The sequence below is a fragment of the Podarcis pityusensis genome (assembly GCF_964106645.2).
Source record: "Podarcis pityusensis genome assembly, chromosome: 2".
In the NCBI taxonomy this organism is placed as follows: domain Eukaryota; kingdom Metazoa; phylum Chordata; class Lepidosauria; order Squamata; family Lacertidae; genus Podarcis; species Podarcis pityusensis.
The window spans coordinates 32,494,881-32,521,904 of NC_138029.1; the positions used below are offsets into that span (position 1 = coordinate 32,494,881).

At 40.5% G+C, this 27,024-nt stretch overlaps 2 protein-coding genes across 8 annotated transcripts in view; both read right to left on the reverse strand.

Moving 5' to 3' along the window:
• The window catches only part of CSNK1D (casein kinase 1 delta), a 38,089-nt gene extending 24,221 nt beyond the window's left edge, over positions 1 to 13,868 (reverse strand). For 2 of the 7 annotated variants that reach the window (XM_080993945.1, XM_080993943.1), the window contains exons 1-6: positions 13,536 to 13,864; positions 7,366 to 7,476; positions 5,439 to 5,587; positions 3,374 to 3,602; positions 2,033 to 2,203; positions 929 to 1,077 (exon numbers count right to left, since the gene is read on the reverse strand). In XM_080993945.1, the coding sequence (XP_080850071.1) occupies positions 929 to 1,077; positions 2,033 to 2,203; positions 3,374 to 3,602; positions 5,439 to 5,587; positions 7,366 to 7,476; positions 13,536 to 13,611 (885 nt within the window). In that variant the 5' untranslated portion in view covers positions 13,612 to 13,864. Of the gene's footprint in view, positions 1 to 928; positions 1,078 to 2,032; positions 2,204 to 3,373; positions 3,603 to 5,438; positions 5,588 to 7,365; positions 7,477 to 13,535 lie in introns of all 7 variants that reach the window. The other 5 variants (XM_080993944.1, XM_080993948.1, XM_080993946.1 and 2 more) reach the window with 4 other exon arrangements.
• A 2,204-nt stretch (positions 13,869 to 16,072) lies between these two features.
• Positions 16,073 to 26,962, reverse strand: UTP18 (UTP18 small subunit processome component; the record flags this gene model as incomplete). Its single annotated transcript, XM_080993851.1, has 14 exons — positions 16,073 to 16,175; positions 17,027 to 17,071; positions 17,478 to 17,620; positions 19,017 to 19,191; positions 20,141 to 20,264; positions 20,688 to 20,778; positions 21,413 to 21,513; positions 21,867 to 22,041; positions 22,477 to 22,602; positions 23,406 to 23,494; positions 24,136 to 24,215; positions 24,924 to 25,019; positions 25,878 to 26,011; positions 26,708 to 26,962. 13 exons carry the CDS (start codon positions 26,960 to 26,962, stop codon positions 17,047 to 17,049), a joined length of 1,614 nt encoding a protein of 537 aa, XP_080849977.1. The 3' UTR covers positions 16,073 to 16,175; positions 17,027 to 17,046.
• Positions 26,963 to 27,024: the final 62 nt, after the last annotated feature.

Below are 27,024 nucleotides of genomic sequence, written 5' to 3' on the forward strand. Positions count from 1 at the left end.
ATAGTGTTTTGTTAATAAAAACTAGAAAAGGTAGCAAGGTTTTTGCTTTTGGAAGAAACAAGAAACACTTTGGAAATCCAACTAGAGCCACTGTCACAAGCATACAATATTTATTCTTTCTCGTCTGTCTTGCTGTAAATACAAAATGTCAGGCTTTTTTTCTGTTTTAAAATAGGATCTCTCGCTAATCAAAAAATCTAAACAAAATGTGAGTACTGAAAGCCTGCAAATGCAGTACAAATTTATGTCTTCTCTTTGGGTATGTGACTTCTATCTTTGGAAGTACGGTTGCTAATTACGAAGCCTTCCAAAGCTTCCAAGTTTTTGCTACAAGGTAAGTGACCGCAAGCTGACCACCAAAGTAATGCAGTTATATCATAAATTTTAATGTCATTCTACAGTTATCTTACAGCTTCCATACCTTCTGGTCATTACAAATTATAAAATAGCTGAAGACAACACCCAGAGAACCCATTTGGTCCCCCAGTGATTATGGTAAATGTGCACAACCTCTTACAGCTAGGCAAAGAATGAGGCAACATCAGATCATCAGCTTTGATTATTTACAATTGGATACATTGCTAGCTGCCACTCATATATATAGATCCCCAGTCTTCAAGGATTTACAGAGGCATCCCAAGCCTGTTTACTACAAAGCAAATCGCCCTGTTTCAATGTAGCTTACTCCCAGGTGAGTGCTCACAGATTTGCAGTTTGATACTTTAACCACTAGTCCTGTTATAAAGCTAAAATTGGTTTCAGTTTCATTGCTTGTAACAGTTCACACCAAACTGCCATTTGCTACAAACATGAACAAGCACTGTGAAATATATTATTTCACCTCCAGCACTTAATGTCAGATATCAAGCTCTCACTCTGTTTTCCACAATTAAAAAAAAAATTAAGTTAGCAAGTACTGACTACTTACAAATTTCAGCATGTTCCAGTCAAATACATAGTCATAGGAGAAGCCTTGTCTGTGGAAGAGGTTTCTGAATAATTGCCTTAGATATGAATAATCCGGTTTGTCATCAAAACGCAACGAGCGGCAAAAATTCAGGTATGTAGCAAATTCAGCTAAAAAGAAATGAGAAATCCTGATGTTATTGTAAAGTCAGTGCAAACAACAATATCCAGCACAGATTCATCAGCTCATCTGCTTTCCAAAGTATTGGCTCAATGCTTCTCATAGTAACCAAGGTGACAGAACCGTGAACTGCTTTTCCCATATGTAATCAGGAAGTGATATGCCTTTTTTCACATGCAGCACAATCCTTCATGACTGTCAGGGAAATTACTAGGCTACAACGGCAGAGGCAACCTGCAGAGGAGTGTAGAGAGCCCTATTCTAGTCCACAGTGGTATAAACAATAGAAAGATTAAGTATGGTACAAAAGTTAGCAGGTTGCTGAACTAGGATCTGGCAGATCAGGGTTAAAATCCCCACTCAAGCTATGAAGCTGTGTGACTTTGGACCAGTCACTGTCTCTCAGTCAAAGATGTCTCACAAGGTTGCTGTGAGGATAAAAAGGACACAATCATGTATGCCACCGAGTTCCTTGGAGGAAAAGTACAATATAACTGTAATTCATAAATGCAATAAAACAAACAAAACAGAGAGAGAGATATTTCTTTTTAAAGCAACGACTGGTAACTTATGCACTGTGACTGAACATGTGCTGACTGAACATGTAACTCATTTGTTCATCATGGTAAGCTGCTCATTGAATACCAAACAGTGTAGACAGAGAAAAATCCATACATATGCAGCACCTTGGAAAGAGGGGAAGCACAAAAAAAGGGGGGGGTGTTGAAGTTGTTTACAAAGCAGCCAAACAACATACCTTCATTTAACCATTAAATGAAATTTTAACCAAATAACAAGAAAGCGTTAGTACATACAAATAAGAGCTAGAATAATTTCTAAGATAGAGAGGTAACAGAAAATGTAACATCAAGTTAATGTAAGTTTCACTGAAGAGTTAGCTTTGAAATCAATACTGAAGACATCTATTTCAGAGAATAAACTTACAAGGGTATCCTTTACACAAAACCTCAATGGGTGTGGACATTTTCTTTTCACTGATGCGTTCATATTTCTGTCTTTTTGTAGCTGCCTTCAATCCCTGCCAGGGGAGGGAGCCCAGGTTAAAATACATGAGTACATAGCCCAAGGACTCCAAGTCATCTCTGCGAGATTGTTCTACAAGGAGTAGAAGAGTGGAGCCATTAGGTTCTATCACCTGGTGAAATGGTTCAAATATGCTTAAAGCAAAAATTACACAACAAAGATCTTACCTGCAAGAAAAACATTGTTAAATAGTTAATTTAAACCTTGCCAATAAAATCAGTATGAAAAATGGTTTACTCTTGCAATTATCCAACAATTATTCCTAAAGAATCCCATACTGGAAACTGTTCAAATCGCCATATAGGTCCATACCACAACAGAAATACAGAATCATTCACCCACAACACTTGCCGATCAACCAGGGTTTTACAGCTTTGAACGTAAAGGCAACCATGATTTAGTTGCTTCTGGCTCCTTCCTGCCCCAAATCCTCTGAAATGAGGAGAGAAGGTGGATCTTATTTCATTTTGCTTGAACCTTTTACAGTCTCTGAATGCTGCTCCTACCATGCTAGTGTGAGGAGACCTCTCCCCAAGCATCCCCTGAAATTCATGGAGAACTCTGGGGAGGGGCGCAAAGACATCTGTGGAGCCCTGCAATCAACCAAGGAAATTCAAGCCACAGTGCCAAGAACAGACATACTGCAGAAAGCTGCTAACGATGATTCACACCACTGAGCCAAGTTGCAAGCTTAGCCACAATTTCTTGACACAGGCTGCAGTGAAAGGCACAGTGTTCTCCAACCCATATCTCTCAGGACTATAATCTTCTTTATGGTAAAGTTCTTTGTTGTTGTGCCATTGGAAACAGCTTCTAGCAAGGCAAGTTTTATGTCTGCATGCAAGTGGAGGCAAACAGAAACAAAACAAATCCTGAGATAACTTTTACAAGCTTGACCTGAAGGGAAATTTCTTCTCGATCCCATATATGGTAGTCTGACCCCATGAAAAAATCTACCAAGCTATCCCAATGGAAGTTTATTGGATGAAACACTCCCAACATCTTGTTTGAGGCTGTCACATGCATTAGAGAGCATGACCATTTGATTTGTTTCACTGATGCACATACAGCGCAATCCTAACAACATCTATTCAGAAATAAGTCCTACTGGATTCAACAGGGCTCACTCCCAGATCAAAGCCCCCTTTTTTCAATGGTAGCCAGAACAATTTATTTTATCCAGGTGTCTTATTGCATGAACATTCCTACAACAATAACCAAAATAATCTGCTACCAGCTCACCAATTCCAAGGTGAGTGTTGATAGAGGCATAGCGGGCGGTTCCTGTTAAATTTTTATTTTCACGATATGGAATGTGCTGGTGCGTTCGAGCATCCCGATATTTCTTGGCCAGCCCAAAATCTATGATGTAGACAAGATTGCCCTTCTTGCCTAATCCCATCAGGAAGTTGTCAGGCTTTACATCTCGGTGGATGAAGTTCTTCGAATGAATGTATTCTATTCGGCTAATCTAATTGCAGAAAGACATAATTTCAGAATTACAGCATATAAAACCTTTCAAAAACAACCAGCTGCTCCTTTATATTGGGCTTTAATACTAAAATCCTACTTTGATAACGTTTAAGCTTAAAAGCTATTTGCTTGCTTTATTATGCCTGCATTATTTATTCTACTTAACCCCCTTTTTAAAATACCACAAGCCAGTTTAACTTGTTTCTAACTGTGCAACTGTACACATGACAACTAGGAAGTAAGTCTAATTAAGATCAATAGGATTTACTGCGAGGTACGTGTGTATAAGATTGCAGTCTAAGTGGCTTTCCTCCTAGGTCTTTTAATGAAGCAAGAATTAATGTCTTAACTGGATCTCACTTTGGGCACTGACAGGGTGACATCCCCCCCCCCAAAAAAGAGCTGTGTAGGGATCCTGAGGGACATCTAGTCCAACACCCTGCAATGCAGAAATCTCAACTAGAGCTTACATGACAGATGGCTATCCAACATCTGCTTAAAAACCTCCAAGGATCTTCAACTAGGTAAGATTGAGTTTTGGCTCTAAAGATTTTGCTGTAACAGCAGTACTACTACATTAGACCAATAGTTGCCTCCAAGGCTGAAGCCAGAGAGCCCTTGGCATAGTGCCAACAATGAGCCCTCACTATATCTACTTCCAATCAGGTCATGGCCCAATCCTTACCTATAGACCTACAAAATCAGTAAGGCAAGACAATACACTCTGAGTAACTTCAAAATGGCAGGTGACCACTGAGGGTGAAAGGTAAGCTTGGCTCCTATTTAAAAGCAGAAACACTGTGTACTGCTGAAAAATATTGGTGGGTCCAGCAGGGAAGATGGTGAATGGTGCTGCGGCTGGTCCAGTGAGGGGCTCTCTTCCAAGCCCCTGGGAGCCTCAGCCAGTGCCCAAACTGTCTGACTACTGACCCTGGCGTCATCTAGCACCATTGCTATATCATTTCAGTCCCACTTGCTTGCATAAAGCATGGTTTCCAGATGCTTCAAATGGTAGCAGTACACATAACTGGAATATTTACGGTCCTGCTGTTTTACTTCAACCTTTCTGAACCTAAAGGTTTAAAAATGGACACACATACAGACATCCTAATAGCCATTAGAGAAGATATTATTCGCGGACATATTTAGTTCTTATTGTCTTCTATGTCTGTGCAGAAGTACAAACCAAGAATGTCTTCACACTTATTTTGGAAGAACAATTCACAAGTTGATTTATATAACATTTTCAGGAAGTTATTTATTATGCATAAACTGGCCAATTTTTTGTGGCAGCAAAGTTTTAAATACATATAGGCTCAGATTCTGCAACTTGATCCTAACATAAAGTTGAAGAATCTGTAAAACTTGATGTGTTGACTGTTGTTACCCCTTGAGGGAAAGATTAGCTTTTAAAATAATTGCAAACCCTCATGTCAAGAGATAGATAAGGAATGTAGCCTAACACACTAGAAACGGGTGAATGCTTTAGAATCCAGCCCAACAGCCACTAACTACACAGCCTCTCTTTGCAACCCTGAGAACAATCCATTTTGGAAAAAGTATGTATTTTAAAGAAGCACAAGCATGTTTCCCACTGCAGCTAAATTGGTCTGATTCACACTGGCAAAAATAACTTTAAAAGCATTATTTGTACTGGACACATTTTATTTTCTGGTATATGAAGAGAATAGCTTAAGTGGTAGGCTTTCTACCTGCCCTCTGAAAGAAAGGAGTCCCAAATTTTGTTCCATATAAGACAATTATTTATAGAATGCAGAGAGGATTTAAGGAAGCCCTCCTACCCAATAATCAAGACATGCAAAGATTTTAATACCATTTGGTCAGCAAGTAAAAGGACTGTCTTGAGGCTGAATTTTCTTGAACAGAAGTTAAAGAGATCTTCAAGGCTTGGTCCCAACAACTCCATCACCATTACATTGTAGTCACCTTCAGCACCGCACCATTTGATTGTGGGAATGCCCACTAGAAAAAAGGGGGAAAATTACTATAGTATTTTGTGAAAACAGAAGGTATCTGCACAAAATATGTATGACACACCCACAGATTATTATCTAAATTACAGCACATTTTTCTTCCTGAAAAATGTATGCATTTGGGGGGGAGGAGATGGGGGGAAGAGACTGGAACTGGAGGAAGGTCCTGGGACACCTTGTATAGATGTGCTTCCAATGGGATGTGATCTTCTCCTTCTATCTAAGTACAAGTACTCCCTATTAAGAAGCCAAAAGGGAGGGAAAGACCATTGTTGTGCTATGAATCCTAACTATCAGGCGTCAAATTAGTCTACAGTAGCTATGAATACTCAGAATTCAACAAATATTTTATAGCATATTTGCATATGACATTTTAAATCTGTGCTATTTAACCTGGGCTCAGAAATTATGAGGTTCCCTTGGTTACAGCTTCAGAAGATTCCCCCCAAATAAGTTCTGAGAGTTGCTCAATTCTTTCACCACTACCTGCATTCCCCACTCTGACTAATATTACTATGTCATAATTCTAGGTAATTAAAGCTAGAAGATCAGAATAAAGAACACTTTAAACAAGAGATGGGTAACCTCTGACCCTCCAGGTGTTGTTGGACTCCAAGTTGCATCAGCTCTGGCTAGCAAGGTGATTGGCAGGGGATAATGAGAGATGTAGTCCAGAAACATTGATTTCCCACCCCTACTTTAAAATAATCTGAATCATGCAAGCAGCTGGCTCAGTGGTTACCAGCACAGAGCGGAACTGTGCCAGGTCTGCATTTGGCTTCTCTCTCCAGCATTGCAAGATTGTATGAGTAAGAGCACATTTATTTATGCATCATCTAGAGTAACACAATGCAGAACTGTAATGATATCTGCTGAACCCCATCTCCAGAGTATATTTGCCTAACTTGGGGAAGGCACATTCAGGTACTCTGCAATGGACAATGCTACTCATCCGAAATGAGTAGCAAATTACAAGACTTGCAAGAACTATGCCCATGTAGTTAACTGTTGTCAGTTAACAGATCCACACTCAAGGTTATAGCAAAGCAAATGTAATAATTTTTGTGCCTCTGAAACTATAAAAAGCAGTTTGCAATTACTGAGAAAAAGTATAGGTCCAAACAAGAAAGCTTCTCACGAAGTTCAAGAGTGAAATGGTATCTTGCCTATATGGTATCTCATGCAAAGACCATGCCTTTAAGTAAAAGGATCTGCCCAGTTTTAAGATTGTCAAACCAGGATTGACACTACTGTCAGAACATAATTTCAATAATATATATATCTCATTTGTGTGATTGAAAACCTCTCATGTTCATGATCTACAGTTCAAGAGTTCCTTTCTTTTAACATTACAACTCAGAAATATGTCACAGATAAACAACAACTTGATTTGCATTTAAGTAATGAGCAGACAGGTTGAGGTAGTATTGGTAATCCACGGGCTCAGAGGGTAACTCTTAGGGAAGCAATTGTTTGTCAGCCTCACAACCCCCTGTGTAAACAAGAGCCTACCTTATTAGAACATTGAGAATGAAGACTAAAACTGAAGTCCCACCCATACTTACTTAGGATTAAAGACTCAATGAACCCAGTGCTACTCTTATTTCTAAGAAAGCACATTTAGGATTCTACTGCTGTAGCTCCCTAATGCATGGCAGGAAGGTAACCATGAAATCACTTGTGCACATATGCAGTGCTATCTGCCTTCTTCAGTTTATAGCTAGAACATTAGTACCCATATGACTTATCAGCACAGGTAATTTTTACCTCCACCCTGCATCATTTTGTAAATTTTGCTTTCTATATGGAGTTGAGGATGTTTGGTTTTCACACATTCCAATTTGATGGCAACCTCTTCTCCAGCAGCAATGTCAGTCCCTAAAGGAGAGAAGAAAACACAACTTCAAAATCCAAGACTATCAAACATGAAGTAACCAAAGAAATTGCTTATACACCCTGGCAATGTGTGTAACAGTTGCTGGCATCACAAGGTAGTTGTACGGAATAACCAAGAAGGGGGGTGAACCATGCAAGCCTTGGAGAAAAAGGTGGAGATGTCAGTCGCCAACCTGGCATCTAGAGATCTCCACGTGGTTGCAATTGTACCCACATCAGGAGCAAAATGCGCCTGGTGCCTAGCTAATTTCTAACACTGCATGTGCATTCCCCTCATGCTTTTGAACTGATATAACTTGCATTGGTAGTGTCACCTATACATTACAGGCAGCCCTGTTTACACATGTTCAATATGTGTATGACCCAGAAATGTCATAAAGACATCAGTGAAATATCTCTAAAAGGGTGGAACACGGGCAGGGCAGAGGTGGAATGGTGTGTTTGCAGGCTTTTTCAATGGGTTTTAATTATACACAATTTCACTGATGCATGCGGTGCCCGGGAACATAACCCACGCGTAAACAGGATACAATCTAGGCAAACTTAAGCCCATTTAAGTCTTAGTGATTTCACAGTGGGTTGTATCCAAGGGTGTCTGCAAGTGAGCAGAACAGATTTCCTCTTGTGCAACTGGACTTTTCTTTTCTCCCTCCTGCAGTTCCCATGCCATATACCCTCAAAAACTGCTTTGGAGGTTTGGGGGAGTCTCCAGAGAAACCTAGGGTGTGCGCAGCTGGCTGCAGGGGGGAAAGATAAGAAGATGAAGTCCTGTCCACAAGCCCATTCACACATTAGCCCTTCATCAAAATCAATGGGACATAAGGGCTCTAAAATGATGGTTAAGGTTCTACATTCATCTGTTGTGTGCAAAAGCAATTCCTTAATTTATAAACAATGATTTCAATAGGTTTCTTATTACTCAATTTCTCAGTATCCACTAAGTTGCGTTTTGTAATGCAGCATGTACTGTACTACAGTATCATGAGCACCTGCAGATTATGTCCTATTTAATATACACAAGTCAAAGGGAATTTATTTATTTCATAAAATTTATACACCACTTGATTGTAAAAAACCTCAAAGCAGTTTACAAAAGATAAAATAGTAAAATCAAGGAAATTTCACAACCATACTTAAAAACATATAAAAGTTAAAATGCTAAAGCAGACTGAAATTACCTCAACTTTCTAAGCATCAGGGTAGGCTTGTTTAAACAAAAACATTTTTAGCAGGTACCAAAAAGAGTACAGTGAAGGCACCTGCTTGATCTCAATAGGCAGGGAATTCCAAAGTGTAGGCACTGCCACACTAAACAATCACATTCTTACATGAGAAATGTTGATGTATGTTTTTAGCTTATAGTTGATTTTATCTTTCAAATGTTTTATAGAGCTGTGTTTACTGATAATGTTATTGTTTTATTCCCTTTGTAAACTACTTTGAGGTTTTTTGTTAACAATTAAGTGGTACACATAAATTTTATGAAATAAATAGACAAGCATGTAATTAACAAAGAAAAAATAGTCTACTTTCAGTCTCATCTAAGTCTGGGAGCAGACGAAATGCAAGAGGAGAGAGAACATAAGAGTATGGCATGCCTTTACGCTGATAAGGACATTCCACGCGCGTGAATAGGCAGGCCCACTTGCATACAAGACACAGGAAATGTCAATGACAAGCGACGGATTGCACACAGCACAATGACTTCTCCAGGTTCACATCTTGATTTAGCTGAGCCTTCTGGTTTAAAACACTGTCTCCCCTTTCTAAACATGATTTTATTTGGAAGGCTCTTGCATGTAGCACCAGTGTTTCACATACAGACTACATTATACACATAATGATTTTGGCTAAGAGAGAGAGGTTAATATCCGAGGTAACAAGGGATTAACTTTTTTTAACCAGAATGAATGCAACAGTAGTGTTACAATATACAACTTGGTTTTAGGTACAATCATACCTCGTTACGTTTGCTTCATGTTACATTCTTTCAGGTTACGTCCCGTGGCGACCCGGAAGTACCGGAAAGGGTTACTTCTGGGTTTCGCCACTCGCACCTGCACACAAGCGCCAAATCGTGCCGCGCACCTGCACAGATACGGCGCTTCAGGTTGCGCTCTTTTCATGTTGTAAACGGGCCTCCGGAACGGATCCCATTCGCAACCAGATGTACCACTGTATATCAAGACTGTGACATGGTGTGCACACACATTGTGCATGCATGCACTCTCTCACTCAGGGAGTCTTCTTTAATATGTCCCATATTAACCCTTCTATATTGTACTTATATAGGGGAGAACTAGGAAGAAGTATGCTGCTTAAAAGGGTCAAGCCATTTTACTGCATATTATCTTTAGAACAGTACATAAAATATTAACTCCACTAAGCAAAAACCACAGGCCATAAGCAATTTGTTCTTTATTCACTTAAGAAGGGGCTCAGCTGCAACCGTGCACAGTTAGGTACAGATTCCTGAGCAAGGAAGCTTCCCTTAGGTAAGCACATTTTCTGCCAAAAAAAGTTTCTAGTGACTGGGCAACATTTCACAATTCTTAAGAAAACAGAAGCTGGCTAAAGGTCAAATTCTGGGATAAGTATCATGTCTATGTAAGATATATTTAACCAAACGAAGTTGTTAGCTATATTTTCAAATTAATGCACAATACTAATTTGCCATGGGACTCACGGCTTCTGCTACAATAGGAGGAGTTGGGATCTTCCTGACTAAGAAGTGGCAAAAACTACTTCTGTTGTAAAAGGAATCCACACCACTGAAAAACCAAAAACCTCAAGATCTTCCTATCAGACATTAACATTTATTTTATGACTAGCAGAAGCTGAGAAACCCCTACATCTCCTATCTAGAGACAGAACTTTGCACTGGATTATCTGGAATACCTACTTACAGCCTCAAACCAAGTAACAAAGGCCAACTGACCTCTACAACATATACAAAGAAATAACAGCATTGGTCTTGCTGATGCAGCAGAGTAACACTGATAGTGCGAGCTATACTTCCATACATTAAAAAGCTGTTCCAGAAGAACTCAACTCAAGGATTCCTAGGATCTACTTTTCAATACAATATGTAAGTTTTTACAGAGCAAGATGACTATTCACCAAAGCTATTAGGCAATATCCAACTGTTGTGCTCTGCTTGTGCAACCGATTCCCCCTTCCTCTCTTCTCTGAAGTCTCCTGGGTGACCCCCAACCCAAAATCTGTTCTGGAGGGTTAGGGACCTCTCCACAAACTGAGAAGATTGGAAGGCATGAGTGACAGCAGAACAGCTAAGAGCAAGTCCCATCATTCCATGGGTGCAACAATGGATCTTGTGTTGGGAAGATTTTGTAACATACCAATACTCTAAGTGAGCACAAATGTTTCTTCAGTATAGCTTAATTGTATTGTACCTACAAGGGCTGCTTTGGAAATCATTGGTGAGAGGGCAAGGTATCTATCTATCTTTTAAATACATAAAGGAGTATGGGAAATATTCTTACAAGAGACCAATGCTTAACTATGGTTTAACACAACTGACCAACGCGCTCGTGTTCACTGCTCAGGAGTCCCTGCTTCATTTTTCACATGTTCCTTGCTACAACAAGCTACAAGCCTTGGACTGTTGTGCTGCCTATACCAGGGCTCAAAGTTTGTTTCCCCCAAAGAAACCATGAGTAGTAAGGTAAGAATAAACCTTGGCTACCTCTTATAATTTGTTCGGAGAGAAGCAAACCACAATATCTGGTCTGAATATACAAGTCAAAGCTTGTGCCTTATTGCTCCCAGAGCAGTATGGCCAACAGCAAGGGACGAACAAAGCAGGAAGCTTTGATCAGCAGGCACCCACTACTAATTTGCAATAAACTGTGGTTAAACATTAAATATGCTTTATTGCGACGTGGAAACCAGTTCACTTATAGGCATCAAAGACTTCACTGTGTTAGGAGAAAGTCCCAGAATTAGACATTTGGGCAGATTTTCTCTTTCTTTCAAGGATTACAATGGTTAAACATTTAACCATCTTCAGTGCTTTGTTTTAAGCTACTCTCTGTTGTTTCACAAGTATGACAATTTAAAGACTCATTATTTGGATGCTGATATTCTAACGAATTGCATACACATGGCCAAAATATGTATGTGCTTAATACCTATTTGACACACCATCTTTATATATAGGCTACAGATGCCTGCAGCCTCTCTTGTACATAATTCTCAAAATGAAAATAATCAAATAGGTAGCTCCTCCTCACATAAACTACAAACATCTGCCTGACATTTGACAGCCAGATGGACTATGTTATTAAGAACAGGACTAAAACAACTCCTCTGATTATATACAAAGTTTCCTAACCTGCACAACGACTTTAACTACTGCTCCCATAGGTGGAGCTGCCACAGCACGACCTTTCTCCTTCTGGGGCCGCACCCTTATATATAGCTCCAAAATAACTGCTGTACTTCATAACTCTCAGATAGCTAATGATTCTGTAGTGTAGAGAAATACCTTAAAACTGTTCTCAAGTAGCTTTATCAGTAGGCCAAAAACAACACCAAGGATGGTGACACTAAGATTCTAGAAAACTGCATTCCCACAATCTTTGAAAACAGATGTCCAGTTTTAGAGTACAATGATTCAAAACTAAAGTGCTAGTTGTTCTCATCTGCCCCCCCCAACAGTGAAGAACAAAGAAGTACACAAGTTATTTAATGTTATTAACACATCCATATTCTAAAGGCCAGCCATGCACTGAAGCAGATTTCAAGAGGGTGGGGACCCTCTCAATTAACAAGAATTAAGAAGGCTTCACAACTGGTCTCACTGCTCCTGACATGCATAAATTAGTGTATTTTTAAACGCAGGAGCTCAGACTTGGATTGACTTACACCCTTGTATAGATAGCAGCATGCACAGTCAGCAATCCCATTACAGCCACTCAATGCATACTGCAATGCATAGGCATATGCCTTTGCAGGATTGAACCATTAACTATTTGCCAGCATCAGTTTCATCTATCAGATTTTTTTTTCTGGCTTACCTTTGCATAAAGCCTATGAATTTGAAAGGCGACACCTAGACTAGCTTACAACATACAAAATGCAGGAGAAAATCCACATCATCCCTCAGGGTCTATTAAAGATTTATTACCAAAGATGTAAGTTAGCAGGCCTCTGGCTCAGGTTCACAGTTACACTGCCATCAAAATTAGGGGACTAAGCTGAAAATAACCAGGTGTGCCTTAGTTCCAGAAAGCAGCGCAAAACCTGTAATTTCTCCCCATGTGACAATTCAGCTAAAAGCTATAGCAGACATGACAAGTGACAAAAGGAGAAGAGTTACTCTGCAAAAAATAACCTAAACCTAGGCAATTATTTCTCTCAAACCAGCCTACTTCCTGGAAGCCTCACAGTAAACAACTCCATCTGAGTATTATTAATTTTTCTTCACCGACAGCTGGTGCATTTCCAAACCTCATACTTCACTGTCAGAACCCTTCGGCCCAGAAACATGTAGTCAGGAATTTTTTCCCACCCCAGCTTAGAAGCCAAATAAAAGAAGTGGGGAAGAAAGGGGGGGGGGAGAGAGGAGAGAAAGGAGACAAGAGCGATTTGCCCAAGGTCACAAAGGAAGTAACTGGGCACTACTGGGGCTCTCCCAGTCCTCATTTCCCCCCAGTGTCGAGCCAAGGCTCTAACTGTAAACACGCTTGCTCTGAAGTCAGTCTCCCTGCAATACCCAGGTCTTCCTTCCGAGTAAACCATGACTGTAACTGCGGTGGTTGAGCAGGCGAGGGACACGACGGTTTTACTTCCCGCTACGGGGCTTGATGCGCTTCTTGGGCGTTCCTCTGTCACCTCACGGGAAAGCAGAGTCCGCTTGGGGTGGGGGGGGCCGCGACCTGAAGGCCCCACCAGAGCGCCAGAGGCAAAGCGACCCCCGACCTCGCTTCTCCAAAGACAGCCGCTTCCCTCAGGCCGTCGTCGCGCCCCCCCCCTTCCCCAACCCCCTCTCGGTTCATGCCAGAGCGGCGCCCCCTCACCGAGGTAAATGTCCCCGAAGGAGCCGCTCCCGATCTTCCGGCCAAGCCGGTACCGGTTCCCGACTCTCAACTCCATCGAGGCGGCTCGGCAGGACCCGGACCCAGTCGCGAGGGACCCTGACTCAGAGCAGGGCGACGCCAGAGACCATCGCGGCCCTTAGCCCCGCCTCTCGACGCCGGAGGGATTCGGGGGCGACAGCGCACCCCGGGTGGGGAGGATGGACGCAGATTCCCCGAGACCCGGATCCTCCCTCAGCGCAGCTAAGCCCCAGCCGCCATATTATGTGACCTCACTTCCTTGGCAACAGGGGGCGGAGCTTTGCGACGGAGGAGCATCCTCTTCTGAGGGAAAGCTGGGTCAGGGGGACCAGATTGTGAGGCCGCGCGCGCGAGCGAGAAAGGGGTGGGGAGGGAGAGGGGCCGCGTCTCCATGGTAACCGCTGGGCGCTGGAACCTGGGCGCGGGGCTTCCCCTCGGCTCATTGGCCGCTTTCGCGCCGCGGTAGGGTTTGGACTTGGCCCCACCCGTGAGAACCGAGGCAGCTTCCACCCCATAACCAGGGCTCCGCTCACGGGCGGGTGCAGCAGCAGCTGGCTGCGCCCTAGTATTGTCAGAGATAATTGGGCTTATTCACACCAACTTTTCTATAGGCTTCTGAGGCTGGAATAGCACGAAGCATGGTTGCAATACCGTCACGTAACCCCATAAAAAGATGGTGCCAAAGCACATGCTGGGGTTTGTCAACCCTCAAGATCTGAAACGGTTTCCAATTGATTCATGGATGGCAGTGTCCTTTCTTGAGGCAGGGTGGCTGGCAGTGGGAGAACTTGCGGAAATGTCATGAAATCATAAGGATGAAGGTGGTTCAAGGAAGGCTATTCTTGAGATGTAAAGCTGTTTCTTATCGTTTCCCCGCTTCAATTTGGGATTTGAGCTCAGGATTTGCACCCTCCCCCAGGATGTGGCTGAAAAACACAGGTTTCACATTTGGGCTGAGTTGTCTTTAATATGGGCCTTTTCATCTGGGAGAAGTGAATTCATGAATTCACTTCGTATTCATTTTATAGTGTTCTTACTCAAAGGCATGAATAGGAGGAGCCACGATGCATATGTTTTACACTGGATGTTTTGCAGCTGATAAGCATCAGTCTGACTTAATTATGGTGTTTGGTGTAACGTGAAGAAACAAACCTTAACTTTGCTCTTTTATATCTAACTTGAGCTCTTTGGATTGCCAAGGTTAAGAATGTATTCATCAGTCTGCTTTGTGTAGTCCACAAAATTGTGTGCCCTAACAGATTTGTCTCTTGAGGTGCCACTAGACTCTTTAGTTTCTTATGAAAGTTGACATTCAACATCATTCATTTAATACAAGATGACATCATTTTAGGTTCTCTTTAGAATGGACATAGTGAAAATATCATGTGGATCCAGAATTTTGGGAAGTCTTAGTGGACACTTTTTATATATAAAATGCCGAAATGTATTTATAACCATAGTGTGTTAGGCACAGTACTTGATTCCTACTCTTTAAGATGGTAGGAAGAAGAAAACTGTGTGTTATCACTTTACACATAAAACATTAGAAAAGTAAAGTACTTTATTTACCAATGAGTCTGAAAAGTGCTGGTCAGAGTCTTAAATGATCTGAGGCATGAGTATCTAAAGGAGGATTCCCCCCAAAAACATTTCATAGTTAACCCATATTATGAAAGGTTGTTGTCAAGATAAAAATACTGCAATAAATTGTTTTATCCAAGAACCACTATTTGAAATCACTAGCACTGTGTCTTTCAGTTAAGGTGTGGTATGTAGGGCAGTGTGAGAGAATTATGAACATATTTTGCATTGTCTGACTTCCATAGCGATTGGTTTGGGAAAGTCAAATGATGGGGGTAAAGTGACCAAATATACTATTTGATATACAGTGTTTTTAAAGTGCTGGTTTGTCTTTCGAATGCTTTAAAATGAAAGCAAACGATAAGAAATTAAGTATCCACCAGTGACCACTTGGGGTCAGTATTACACTACTGTTATTGAGCTTGAAACTAGATGCCTTCCAATGCCCACTTGGTGCAAAATATTCCCACAGCTCTGATTATGTAACCCATGAAGGAGAGAAAGTAGTCAAATATGTAAGATTCTAGTACTCAGAGGTATGCTACTTCTAAAGACAGAAGTCCCTCTTAGTTACCATATGTAACAGGCACCACTAGACCTATTCCCCATGAAGACGTCCAACTTAGCAGCTCCAGCAGCACTTCCATAAGCATGCACTGTGAAATGGTATTTACCTTCTTCCCACCATTCAAACATGTAACCCACCCATTTAGGTACATTTCATCAAAAACCAAGTGCTTCAAACTATTGAGGGTGGGTGGATTACATGTTTGAATGTTCAGTTTTAGTGCATCCTTTAAGGCTGTCCTACATAATTTCTCTGCATGTGTGGATTAGCCCCTACTTTCATGCAATATGTTCTCTTAAATAACACTGGTGATGTTATGGAGAAATATTAGAGACGAGTTTCTGCCAAGTTATTCAAAAAGCTATGTATTGCTACAAATGCACATACATATAAATACATCAAGGCAATGAAGAAAAGTTAATCCACTTTCTTAAAGTCACAGGGTACACCATCTGTAGAGAGAAGAGTATGAAGAGCAAGTCAGCAAATGTTCAAGAAAAAGGCTGCATCCTCCAAAAAGCCAATTAATGCATAAGAATATGAACAGTTATATTAGCAAGGATTTAAGCAATGAATAGCACTAGACTATGGAGCTGTGAGTTAAACCACTGAGCCTGGGGCTTGCCGATCAGAAGGTCGGCGGTTCGAATCCCCGTGATGGGGTGAACTCCCATTGCTCGGTCCCTGCTCCTGCCAACCTAGCAGTTTGAAAGCACGTCAAGTGCAAGTAGATAAATAGGTACCGCTCTGGCGGGAAGGTAAACAATGTTTCCGTGCGTTGCTCTGGTTCACCAGAAGCGGCTTGGTCATGCTGGCGACATGACCCAGAAGCTGTACACCAGCTCCCTTTGCCAGTAAAGTGAGATGAGACCTGCAACCCCAGAGTCGTCCGTGACTGGACCTAACGGTCAGGGGTCCCTTTACCTAGCACTGGACTAAATGTCCAGTGAAACCAAGTAAGATTTACATTTGTTTTAATTTTTATTGTTAATTGTAAACTGTGATTTCAGTGTTATCGATTGCTGCGCTGGGACCCTTGCAGGAAGGGCAGACTACAAATACTTGTACTACAAATGCATGTGCTGTTGTGTAGCATAATTCAGTGCATACATTCTCAAAAGGAAAGCCCACTTAGTTCAGTGTGCTTTATTCCAAATAAGTGCACACACTTCACTAACCATTAAAATTCAATACAAAACTGCAATGAACTGAATTTCTTTCTGACTCTGAAATTGTAACAAGGAAATTTAAACTATATTGCCCGCAATTCTCCAGCAGCATTTCTACTTCAGTTGATAATTACCTCAGTCTAAAGTCATCAGTTTAGAAATCTGAGTAGTGTTTCAACCTGCAAAGTTAAAACGCAATAGTTTGAGATATTCCCAACTACAAGACCACAAAGCACCCTGCTTTAGCTTTCTAAATTATACCACAGTGGTTCTAATATTTTATGGCAATGTTTTCATCTAACATCAACATATCAGGGTACAGAGTAGCAAAGTATGTTTTTAAAAGAGACAAGGGAAATAAGAATGTGCAAGAAAATTCAAATTGTGCCTAGGTCAGTTAAATTATAAAAACCTGTTTTATTATTATTAGGTATCAAAGGCAATATTCATCTAAGCTATACTAAGACTAGTTACTCTGAGTATGACTAACATTAATACTGCCCACAGTCAATAATATAACACAAATCTGAAGAAATCTAAGAGTTAAGTATCACTGTAATTGCAGTAGCATGATTTAATACGTACCTATACAATAAAGCTTTGCCTTTGTTATTTGCTATGGAAAAATATCCACTTCTGGGTGAGAAGTCCATGGAGTTAGCCAAGTATATTAACTTTCTTTTGAACACCGGAAAATTTGGGAATACAGTAAATGAAGGAATGTGCACCTGCGAAGGAGAGTGGAGCAAGGTAATGAAACAGAGGGGCTGGGTAAGTGAAAGCATACTTCACTGTCATACATAATATAATTAATAATAATAATATTTTTTTATACCCCATCCTCCCCAGCCAAAACAGGGCTCGGAGCGGCTAACATGAAAATAAACCTTCAAACATTAATTTTTACAGTTACTTTCAAGACAATAACTCTGAACCCAACACTTTATCTTAAGCAAAGGCTTGTGCACAACTAGCAGGATTTTCTAACCCTTTCCCCTGCATCTGTCCATTTACAAGCTACTTTAGAAATTCCCTGAGTTTTGGTACAGAGGATCTCCCAGGATGGGAGGCTGGAGGAAGAGGGGGAAACTCCCAGGTGAGACCTAGGAGGGTTCACTCTTCTGTGTGAAATAAAGGTTAAGATATTGGTCTTTTATTCTCTTTCACTTCTTCTTTCTTTTCTTTTCCTTTTTTCCTACTTTTCTTCTCTAGATTAGTTTGGCTATATGAAAAGTATTAATAAAAAGTGATTATAAAAAAGAAAATTTCCTGTCCAGGATCTTTCTAACTACAGATTTTGCATATACAGTTACAATTAAAACTACATGGGCTGATCCTCACCCCTTGTGGGCTGCCTGTTCCTGCACTTGCAGGATATGAACCACATGACGTTTCCACCAGCTGTGTGACATCTAGGTTTTTCTGGAGCTAAATCCCACTTTTCGCCTAAATGGTAGCAATGTGAAAAGCTTTTCTAATATGATAAAATGGATGTTTTGGGGTTCTCTCATTTTCCCCTGTTCCAAAACAGAAATTGGCAGACTGTGTGCACTGGTGAAAAGGAAAAGGTTTCCCCATATAAAGCTCCTAAAATGAGAAATGTTTGCCTCAAACCATAAAGTATAGGCATTTCTGTCTTTCTGTTGTCGTATTTTTGGTAATTTCCCAGAAGACTTATTCAAACCCAATACATTCTCACGATCCAAGAACCACGCAACGTGTGTGTCTGTTCTATGTATGTGAAAATGCTTGCAGCTTGCAATTACTTGAGCAACTAGGATGTCACAGAATGTTCAGACATGCAAAGCGCTCAAGGTGAAGTGGTCAGCAACAGAATGTTGACAAATAACAAAACTCCTGTAAAGGAAAATGATAATCACGAGCAGGAGAAAAATTCTCCAGTAAGCGACCTAGTTATAATAGTTCTAAGAGGAACTGTTTTTTGTTTGTTTTGCTGAATTAAGGCCAGGGGAGGTGGACAGGGGATCTCTGTAGGCATGGGAATCCAAGGTTGGGATGCTGAGGAGCACCTTAGGAGCTGAAAAGAACAAGCAGGAAAACTCCAGCTTAAATTGAATTGAATTAATACTTAGCTATTGAATTAAACTTAGGAGAAATTCTTACCAGCTTTACCGCCTCATCTACTTTATTAGAAGCAATTGCCAATATTTCAGTGGTGGGACTGAAGGATAACGATGTTGCAGGTGTGACCAAGTTCATTATAGCTTTAAGAGGCTTAGGACTAGTTTCCCTAAGACAGTCGTCCTGAGCATACACATTCACAACTCCAGAACTAGAACTAGAAAAAAAAGAGTTTGTGGCTTATAAAATGCTTAAACCAGAATTAAATTAACTCAGCAATTTATATTCATGATCCTATGTTTCTCCAGATGTACTGACCGTCATTTCCCATAAGCAATACTGAGGAAATGTTGATGCGTAACTATAACAAAATCTTATTCATGTAAGTAAAAAGAGTACATTTTTTTACTACATTTATGCTTAAGTTTGTAGAAGGGAGGCTCCATCTACAGAAAGAGGTTTGACAGCTACAGCCACTCTTAGACTGGGAAAGCCTTGCCACAGTAGTTCATGCATGAAGTGATTTCAAGTAGATTACTCCAATGCACTCTATGTGGGGCTTTCCTTCTGCTTGCTCTGGAAGCTGCAGTTAGTGCAGAATGCTGCAGCACAATTGCTGACTCCTACATATGCTGCAAGAAGCTCACCTGTATCTTAGGGGGAGCAATTAGCCACAGCCATTTTTAAATCAAGGCAAGCAACATGGCAGCTCTACAGAATTTAAGGGCAAAAAGCTGCTCAATATTTACTCAGTCAAGTCTTCCAAGTCATGGGAGCTCTCTATGTATCAAACACGGACTAAAAATAAGATATTTCTGAAGACTACTTTGATAAAGCCTGGAACTTGATCTAAAAAGCATTTGCAATCTGTTTACCTGTCATACTGGCAAGTTATTTTGTTACCATATATAAAGATACACCACTAAATTATTTGTCGATTTTGCCCTCCTCTGAATTTGGCCTCTTATAGCACATTACTAAGAATGTTTACTCAAAAGTAAGTCCCACTGAAATCAAGTGGATTTAATATGCTGAGAGCTGCAACATTAGTAACGCATGTCTAAACCCATAATTATCTGACAACTCCAGTGTCTTCGAAGTAGAGAACCTTCCGGTATGATCCAAGAAATAAAATATCTTAAAATATTGGCTCTGCTTCCACTTACCCACATGCCACATACTGGTTGTTTTTCGAGACTGCAATTGATGTACCACACATACAACCTTCGTCAGAAAATCTGTTTAGGCATCGTCTGCTTTTTACATCCCATACGAAAACTTCACCCTGAACTGACAGACAGAGAGACAAATAGGGAAATTTTTTAGAGGAAGTAATATATGACATCAAAATGCTGGATTTAAAGGGGGGGGACCTCTGCTAAACTATGAACAACTGAAGAGCACAGCAAGGAATAACTCCATACACTACTCAAAGATTATAACTATTATATAGTGAGTTTCTATTAAATAGGTACTCACATGCATACATCGTAAGTAGTAAAAGGCACAACTGTTTCATGGTTTATGGGGAGGTTGTATTGGGTCACCAATTCCAGTTTCAACTTAAGGCATCTTGCTATGAGTGCTTTCTAATCAGAAAATGAGCCTGTGATGATTACTACTGTAACAGCTGCAACAGAGGCTATACAAAGTTCTCCTTTCACTAAAAATTGCACACCTTCATACAGTGATGCCACATCTTATCTGACTTACCAGAATGCGTGTAGATTTTGCTGCTATCTGGAGAGAAAGATGATTCCAAAGACTTCCCATTTATTTTCATGCTCCCTATAAGCTCTTTCGTCTAAAATAGAAATGCAATTGCTGATCAACACAAGTAGTCACAATATCATAAAGTGAAAGAGTCTGGTCTCATGAGAGGAATGTGCCCTTCTACAGTCATCATAAAAAGGAGGGGAAGAAAACTTGTAGGGTGCACACAAATGTGTTTTCATATATATATTTCTTAGTACACCACTGTGTTCCCTAATATGGTGCTCTGTTGCCCTATTTCCCTCCTGTTATTGATGGCTTTCTTCCTTTGGTTTATCTTTTTCCTTCTATAGTCTCCACCACACCAGTGACTTACTCATTTACAGTATTCTGATGACTTGTTTAATAAGAGACACTTACAACACAAAACTCTAAAGATAATCAACCACTTAACTATTTGCCACCACTATTTGGATTTAACAAAATCAAAGTCAAGAAATCCACACCATCCCTGTGACTTGTCTGCTGAAATTGCTACTGTTGAGCAGCACAGAAGTCTTGCATGAAGCATAAGACTACAAAATGCTATGTGGTTCGTATTTGCCATATTAGTATTAAAATGCATTTTTAGTATGAACTCTAGCTGATACAACTTCTCTGCTGGTAGAATTGTGTTGCTGTTTGAACTTAAAATGCTCATTTTCAGAAACAAATGCAGATTTTACCTTCATTGCCAACAAATGCAGATAGCCTGATGTTCCATTAAGGAGCAGGAATCTTCCATCTGGTGATACTTCAAAATTTTTGATAAACTTCTCCTCTAAACCTTAAGTTCAAAAAAACAATATGTGTTATATAGTTCCAGCACATATATATAGGAGCTAATTGCCAAAGCTAACTATTATCTTATAAATTATGGTTTAATCTGGGTGCTTATTTATAAAGAATAATAGAACGTTATTTCCTTGAATGTTTATTCTTTTTCTTATAGATGCCATTGTTCCAAAGACATGGAAGAACACTGGGCACTAGTTCTACCGCCATGTGACACAGTAAGAAGGAATTTAATTAGAAATCTTTTATGTCTAATTCAGAAAAAATAAAATTATATTTGAGCATTATTCGAATCTACTTAAAATTCAGTGTGTACAAAAATATAAGCAAGCAGTGAAACCTCACCTCTGATATGGGTTATAGGAATAATTTTTCCAGCCATCATGTCGTATATATAGAACCGCTTGTTGTGTATGCTAGTTGCAATAACTTGCTCTCCCTCTGCACTAAAACGTGCCTTGTACACTGGAAAGCTTTCCAGATGAATGCTCTGTATCTTTGGATTAGCGATGCCATCCACCTTTAAAGAGAAAAAGATGCATTCATTTTTCACCTCAGAATGGGCAATATTTAAGAGGATTTCTAAAATACAAATGTACTGACTAGCGAATGCCAGTTTGTCTTGAATTTAAATTCCTTGATTTGACGGCAACCCAGAGTCCCACAGAAACATTGGGCTGCTTCTGCCTGCTACTGCACCATATGGAGCTCCACCATAACAAGGAACTCCTTCTGCTTCTGTGCAAACAATAGGGATCACCCACTTGCTTCCATGCACTTTTGACTGTTTCCAGTCCTTAAAGTTTGGTATTAAATATGCAAATTTTAAACCCCACCCCACCCAACCACCACATAGGTGTCTAAAGTATGTCTCAGCCAATCAGTTCCTATAAAATAGTATACAAGAACATAGAACAGAAACAATTGCATTATATATAAGGTAATTATTCCTCACCTGGAACAGTGAAACAGACCGATCAAGCCCAGCAGTCATAATAACTTGAGCAGAAGGATGGAACTGCACAGTTGTCAGTTTTGCATCTGACAGACGTTCACTATTCGCAAACTTGCAGTTTTTCATCTAAAATGCAGAACAGGAACACGTGTGGTTGTTATGAAGCTGCATAACGACTAAGTACGTATAGAAAAGAAAAATCTACGCACTCATGACAGTATCCAACACTGCACAAGCAGCACTAAGCTACCCAAATAAGACCTCCCCTTTTGCTCCTCCCTGAATACCCCCACAAAAACTGCTCCACAGGGTCCTTCAACCGTCTGGAGCAGATTTTGAGGGTGGGTGTGAGGCTTCAGGACAGGGAAGAAGGTTCAAGTGTGCAAACAGAAATCTTCTGCCCAAGTTAAACAGCAGCTTTGGACACAACCCTATGTCTGCACTACTGAAATATATTTCAGCAAATTTGCTACCAATTCTGTCCTAAGATACATTCAGTGTTCTAGGCAGTTTTCCATTTCCTAGTTTAGAGATGCATTAGCGATCCAAATTTTTATAAAATCAAGTTGTATTCAACTCTGTGCAAGTGGTGTTCTGCTCACACCTGGAACTTCCTCTTCTCACACTTCCCAAAAATCTGTTCCAGATGGTCCTCCAACCACCTGAAGCAGATTTTGAGGGTTAACAGCAGGCTTGCAGGAGAGGAGAAAATTCCCAATGATTTTTTTATTTTACTGTTGAAGCTCTACATAACTATTTCATCATACTTAAAACTTTGCCAACTAAATATTCAAAACATGAAAATGCTTTCAATGTGTTGCATGAAGGGTCTCTTGAAACCTGTTGTTTTTCTCATATTTAACAGCTTCAAAGCCTATGAATTCTAATCACAAACACATTGTGTGCATGAAAATGAAAGATTGTTTTACCTGTAAAAAGCCTCTTGGTAAGGAGTCTGACACTGTCACGAAATTGCCTGTCTTGTGCATTAGTTCATCCCCTTCATCTTCGCTGTCATCTTAAAAAGAAATTATTTCAAACATTGTATTGTTTTATCTGTGCAGCCATATGAAAAGTGGCAACATAAGCTAAATGCAATATATGAAAAGAAGTCAGAACTTATTCAGTATACAGTCAGGTAGTGTGTCATAAACCCTGCTCCTAGTCTCTTAGAGCAGCTTGCAACGGTCAGTAGTAAGACAGTCTGCGTCCTCAGGTAAACAATCTAAAACAGGGTAGGCAGCCTTCAGGGTTGTGTGATCTACTTTGTTTTTTACTTGAACCTTGAAGGCAACCAAATTGAAGCCAAGTGCAAAATAAGAACTGCTTAAAATTCTCAAGGATAAGAACTGGAGTCAGATGCAAAATAAGCAGTTAAAGAAAATAAGAGTTAAGGAATGGGATGTGCAACCCAGGAAACTGGGAACAAACACCCACATACACTTGAGGAGAAGCCAGCTCCCTGTAGCTGCTCCTTCTACAGCCAATGGATGAGGCCAAGTTGGTCTCTCCCTTGCCATGATGTTCTTCCTACATTAGTCCCTGCGAGACTTCCTTAATCAGAAGTCCCAAAAACTTTCTCTGCAGAACATGTGCAGAGGATTGCATCTTAATTACTTTATTGACTTTGGTTCATGCTATAGAAAGTCCCACATTTACCTTCATCTCTGGCTTTTCTTACTTTCTTCTTCCTGTCCCTCTGTGCCCAGGAAGGGGTTGCTCCCATTGCGCTCTGAAATCTAAGGAAGACAAATCTGTACTGCACCCACAACTATTACTTCACACACAACCTTATCCACTGAGGTAAGTAAAAAACAACTATCAGAAATTTTAAGTAAATATGCCAGACAATTTTGAAAAATGGGTGAAAGAATGATGAGCATTAAATATCTGATGAAGAGAGGGATGCAGGGCAAGAAAGGGACAGACAGCCTTATAGTCTCTCTCTCTCACACACCCATACACCCCTTGTGATGCAAGAGCAGATGCAAGCTGTTTAAAGGATGGACTGTGAAGGAAGAAAAACATTGTCCTCAACCCTCCCCACCTCTTGCAAGTAAGACTCTTATTATGACAATAAATAGGGAAATGCTTTTGAAGTGTCCAAGCACCCCAGCCATTTTTGCCCTTCCCTTTTAAGTTCAATTTGAATCATCCTTGCTATTTCCGCTTTTCTCAATATTAAGCAGTAAAACTTCATAGCTGCATAAAGAAAATTGTTGTGGGGTTTTTTTTTTTGCATTTTAGTACGTACGGAAATAAATATAGACATCTTCAAAAATTCAGATTAATTTACAAATTGTCTGTTTTGAGAAAACACATATTGGAAGGCCTCTTCAAAAATGAGATTATATGCTAACATTTTTTGATGCCAATTCAAATAAATAATCAAAAATTAATTTTTCTTAAGATGGTTGCCTCTTGTCCATGTTACCATTAACACTCACTGTTCTTGAAGTCTTCTTTGAAGTTTTTCCTTTGTAAGCTTCTTTTCTGCATCACTTTTCATCATGTTTTTTCGATATCGATGGGCCATGTCAATTCTAGGAGGAAAAAGTCACATGCTAAATTTGTACAGTTCTGTAAAAATATTAATTTTACCAAGATGATCACTTTACAAATTAAAGCAAGTGACTAGCTTATATTTTGAAACAGTGGCATGTAGTTCATGCTACATAGTAAGATTACATAGTAGAGTCAATGTGATAGAGTTGTTAAGAGTGCCAAAGTAAGATTGGGAGATAAAGGTTCAAATCATCACTCAGCCATGAAACTCACAGAGTGACCATAAATAAAATACTTCCTCTTCCTAACCTACTTTACAGGATTAGCATGGGGAAGAAATGGAAAAAATGTTTATTTTAAAATCAGCTATAAGGTTCTAGAATTTCCAAAGCTCTCAAAAAGTGGACAGCCTGGCAATATTTTGTAAAAACTTGCAGAAGGCACACACATTAACATCTTCACTCAGAATGAATGGTTAAGATGATGGGTGGTATCCAATTGTGCACTGATGCAATGGACTTCCACTTGTACAAAGGTGACTCTCCTTCAACCTGCAGCCACCCAAAGTCTGCTCTGGAGGATTGACAATCCCTCCAGAGTAAAGTTTGGGGGACACGTAGGGACCCGCAGGGGGAAGAGGAAAAAGGTAAGTCACAGTACATCTGCTCGTGCGACTCTTGACCTTGCACTCACAAGATGTAAGATGCTTACACCCCAAACCTACATATGTTAGGATGAAGACAAGCCCCACAGAGTTCAATGCAACTTGCTTACAACTACAGCTTTGCTTCACCACACTTCATGAGTCAATTTACAATAGGTGCATTACACATCAAAGTAAACCACTAACCATGGATTACTGTGACATGCAAACATAGCCTATGAGTGCTGCTTACATTTCCTCAGCTTCATCATCTTCATCCACCCATGCTGGTTTTTCAGATGGAAGAAAGTTGTCTTCCGTTTCATTCTCCACTTCTGAGTCATCAGATTCTCCTTCAAGGAGATTCCCACTGAGCACATCACCAACCTTAAAAAAAAGAAAGAATATTTTCTTTAATCTTAGAATTTAAAAATATGTTACAGATTGCCACCAATGAATCTGAAAAAATTCCTAAAAACTTATCATTGTTTATTCTCAGACAACTTATCAGGAGCCTGAAACTGAACTAACTGACAAGCCCAGTCTCAGCTGTACTGCCACATGAATCCTGAGGCATGTCGGACAGAATTTTCTGACAACCACATACCTGATGAACATTGTGCTGTTCTACAGCACCCATATAATGGCCTTCAGAGTTCAGAAGGCATACTTGCACTGTTTGCTACCATGACAGGACAGTACCCCACATCTGGATACTATGGTGAATTTACAAATATTTACGTGAACTGAAAAAGCTAATAATTTTTTTAGGGGGTGAAGAACTAATTTGCTTGAATGTTACAGTGGACATTCAGACTTAATTTACCACCTCCTGGAATACTTTCAAAGTGGACAAGACAGAAGATTGTGATCTGTGATTAAGGCATTCACACAGCCACCATACAAAGGGACAACCATTAGCAACTTTACAACCTCAACGGTTTGACTGAAGCCACAATAAATTTATTTTTAAAAAAACAGCACAAAAGAGTGCCCTTTTTCTATGCTGTGCTATCATAACTACAGCTGCACCCCTCTCTTCTGAACATTTGCTACTGAACCGGCTACTGAACCGCCTAATACCTTCGCCAGCGGGCCTTGCAGACGCTGCGGGTCGTCGTCTTCTTCCTGCACGTCCCCGAACAGCAGCTCCTCCAGGCCACGCTCCGCCGCGGGCTTGTCTGCCACGAGAGCCAAGTGCTGAGCCCGACAGATCTCCTCCGCGGCAGCCGCCATGTGGCCGCCTCGCTCCCCGCCTCCTGCAAGCGGCCCTTTTCCGACCCGAGGCCGCTTTCTGCCCCTCGACGCGCCTCGCCGACCCTCAGCCCTCGCCTCCATGCTGCCTCGGCCTTCAAGGGACCACAAACCGGAAGCGGAAAGGCCCGCACGTTCGCGTCACG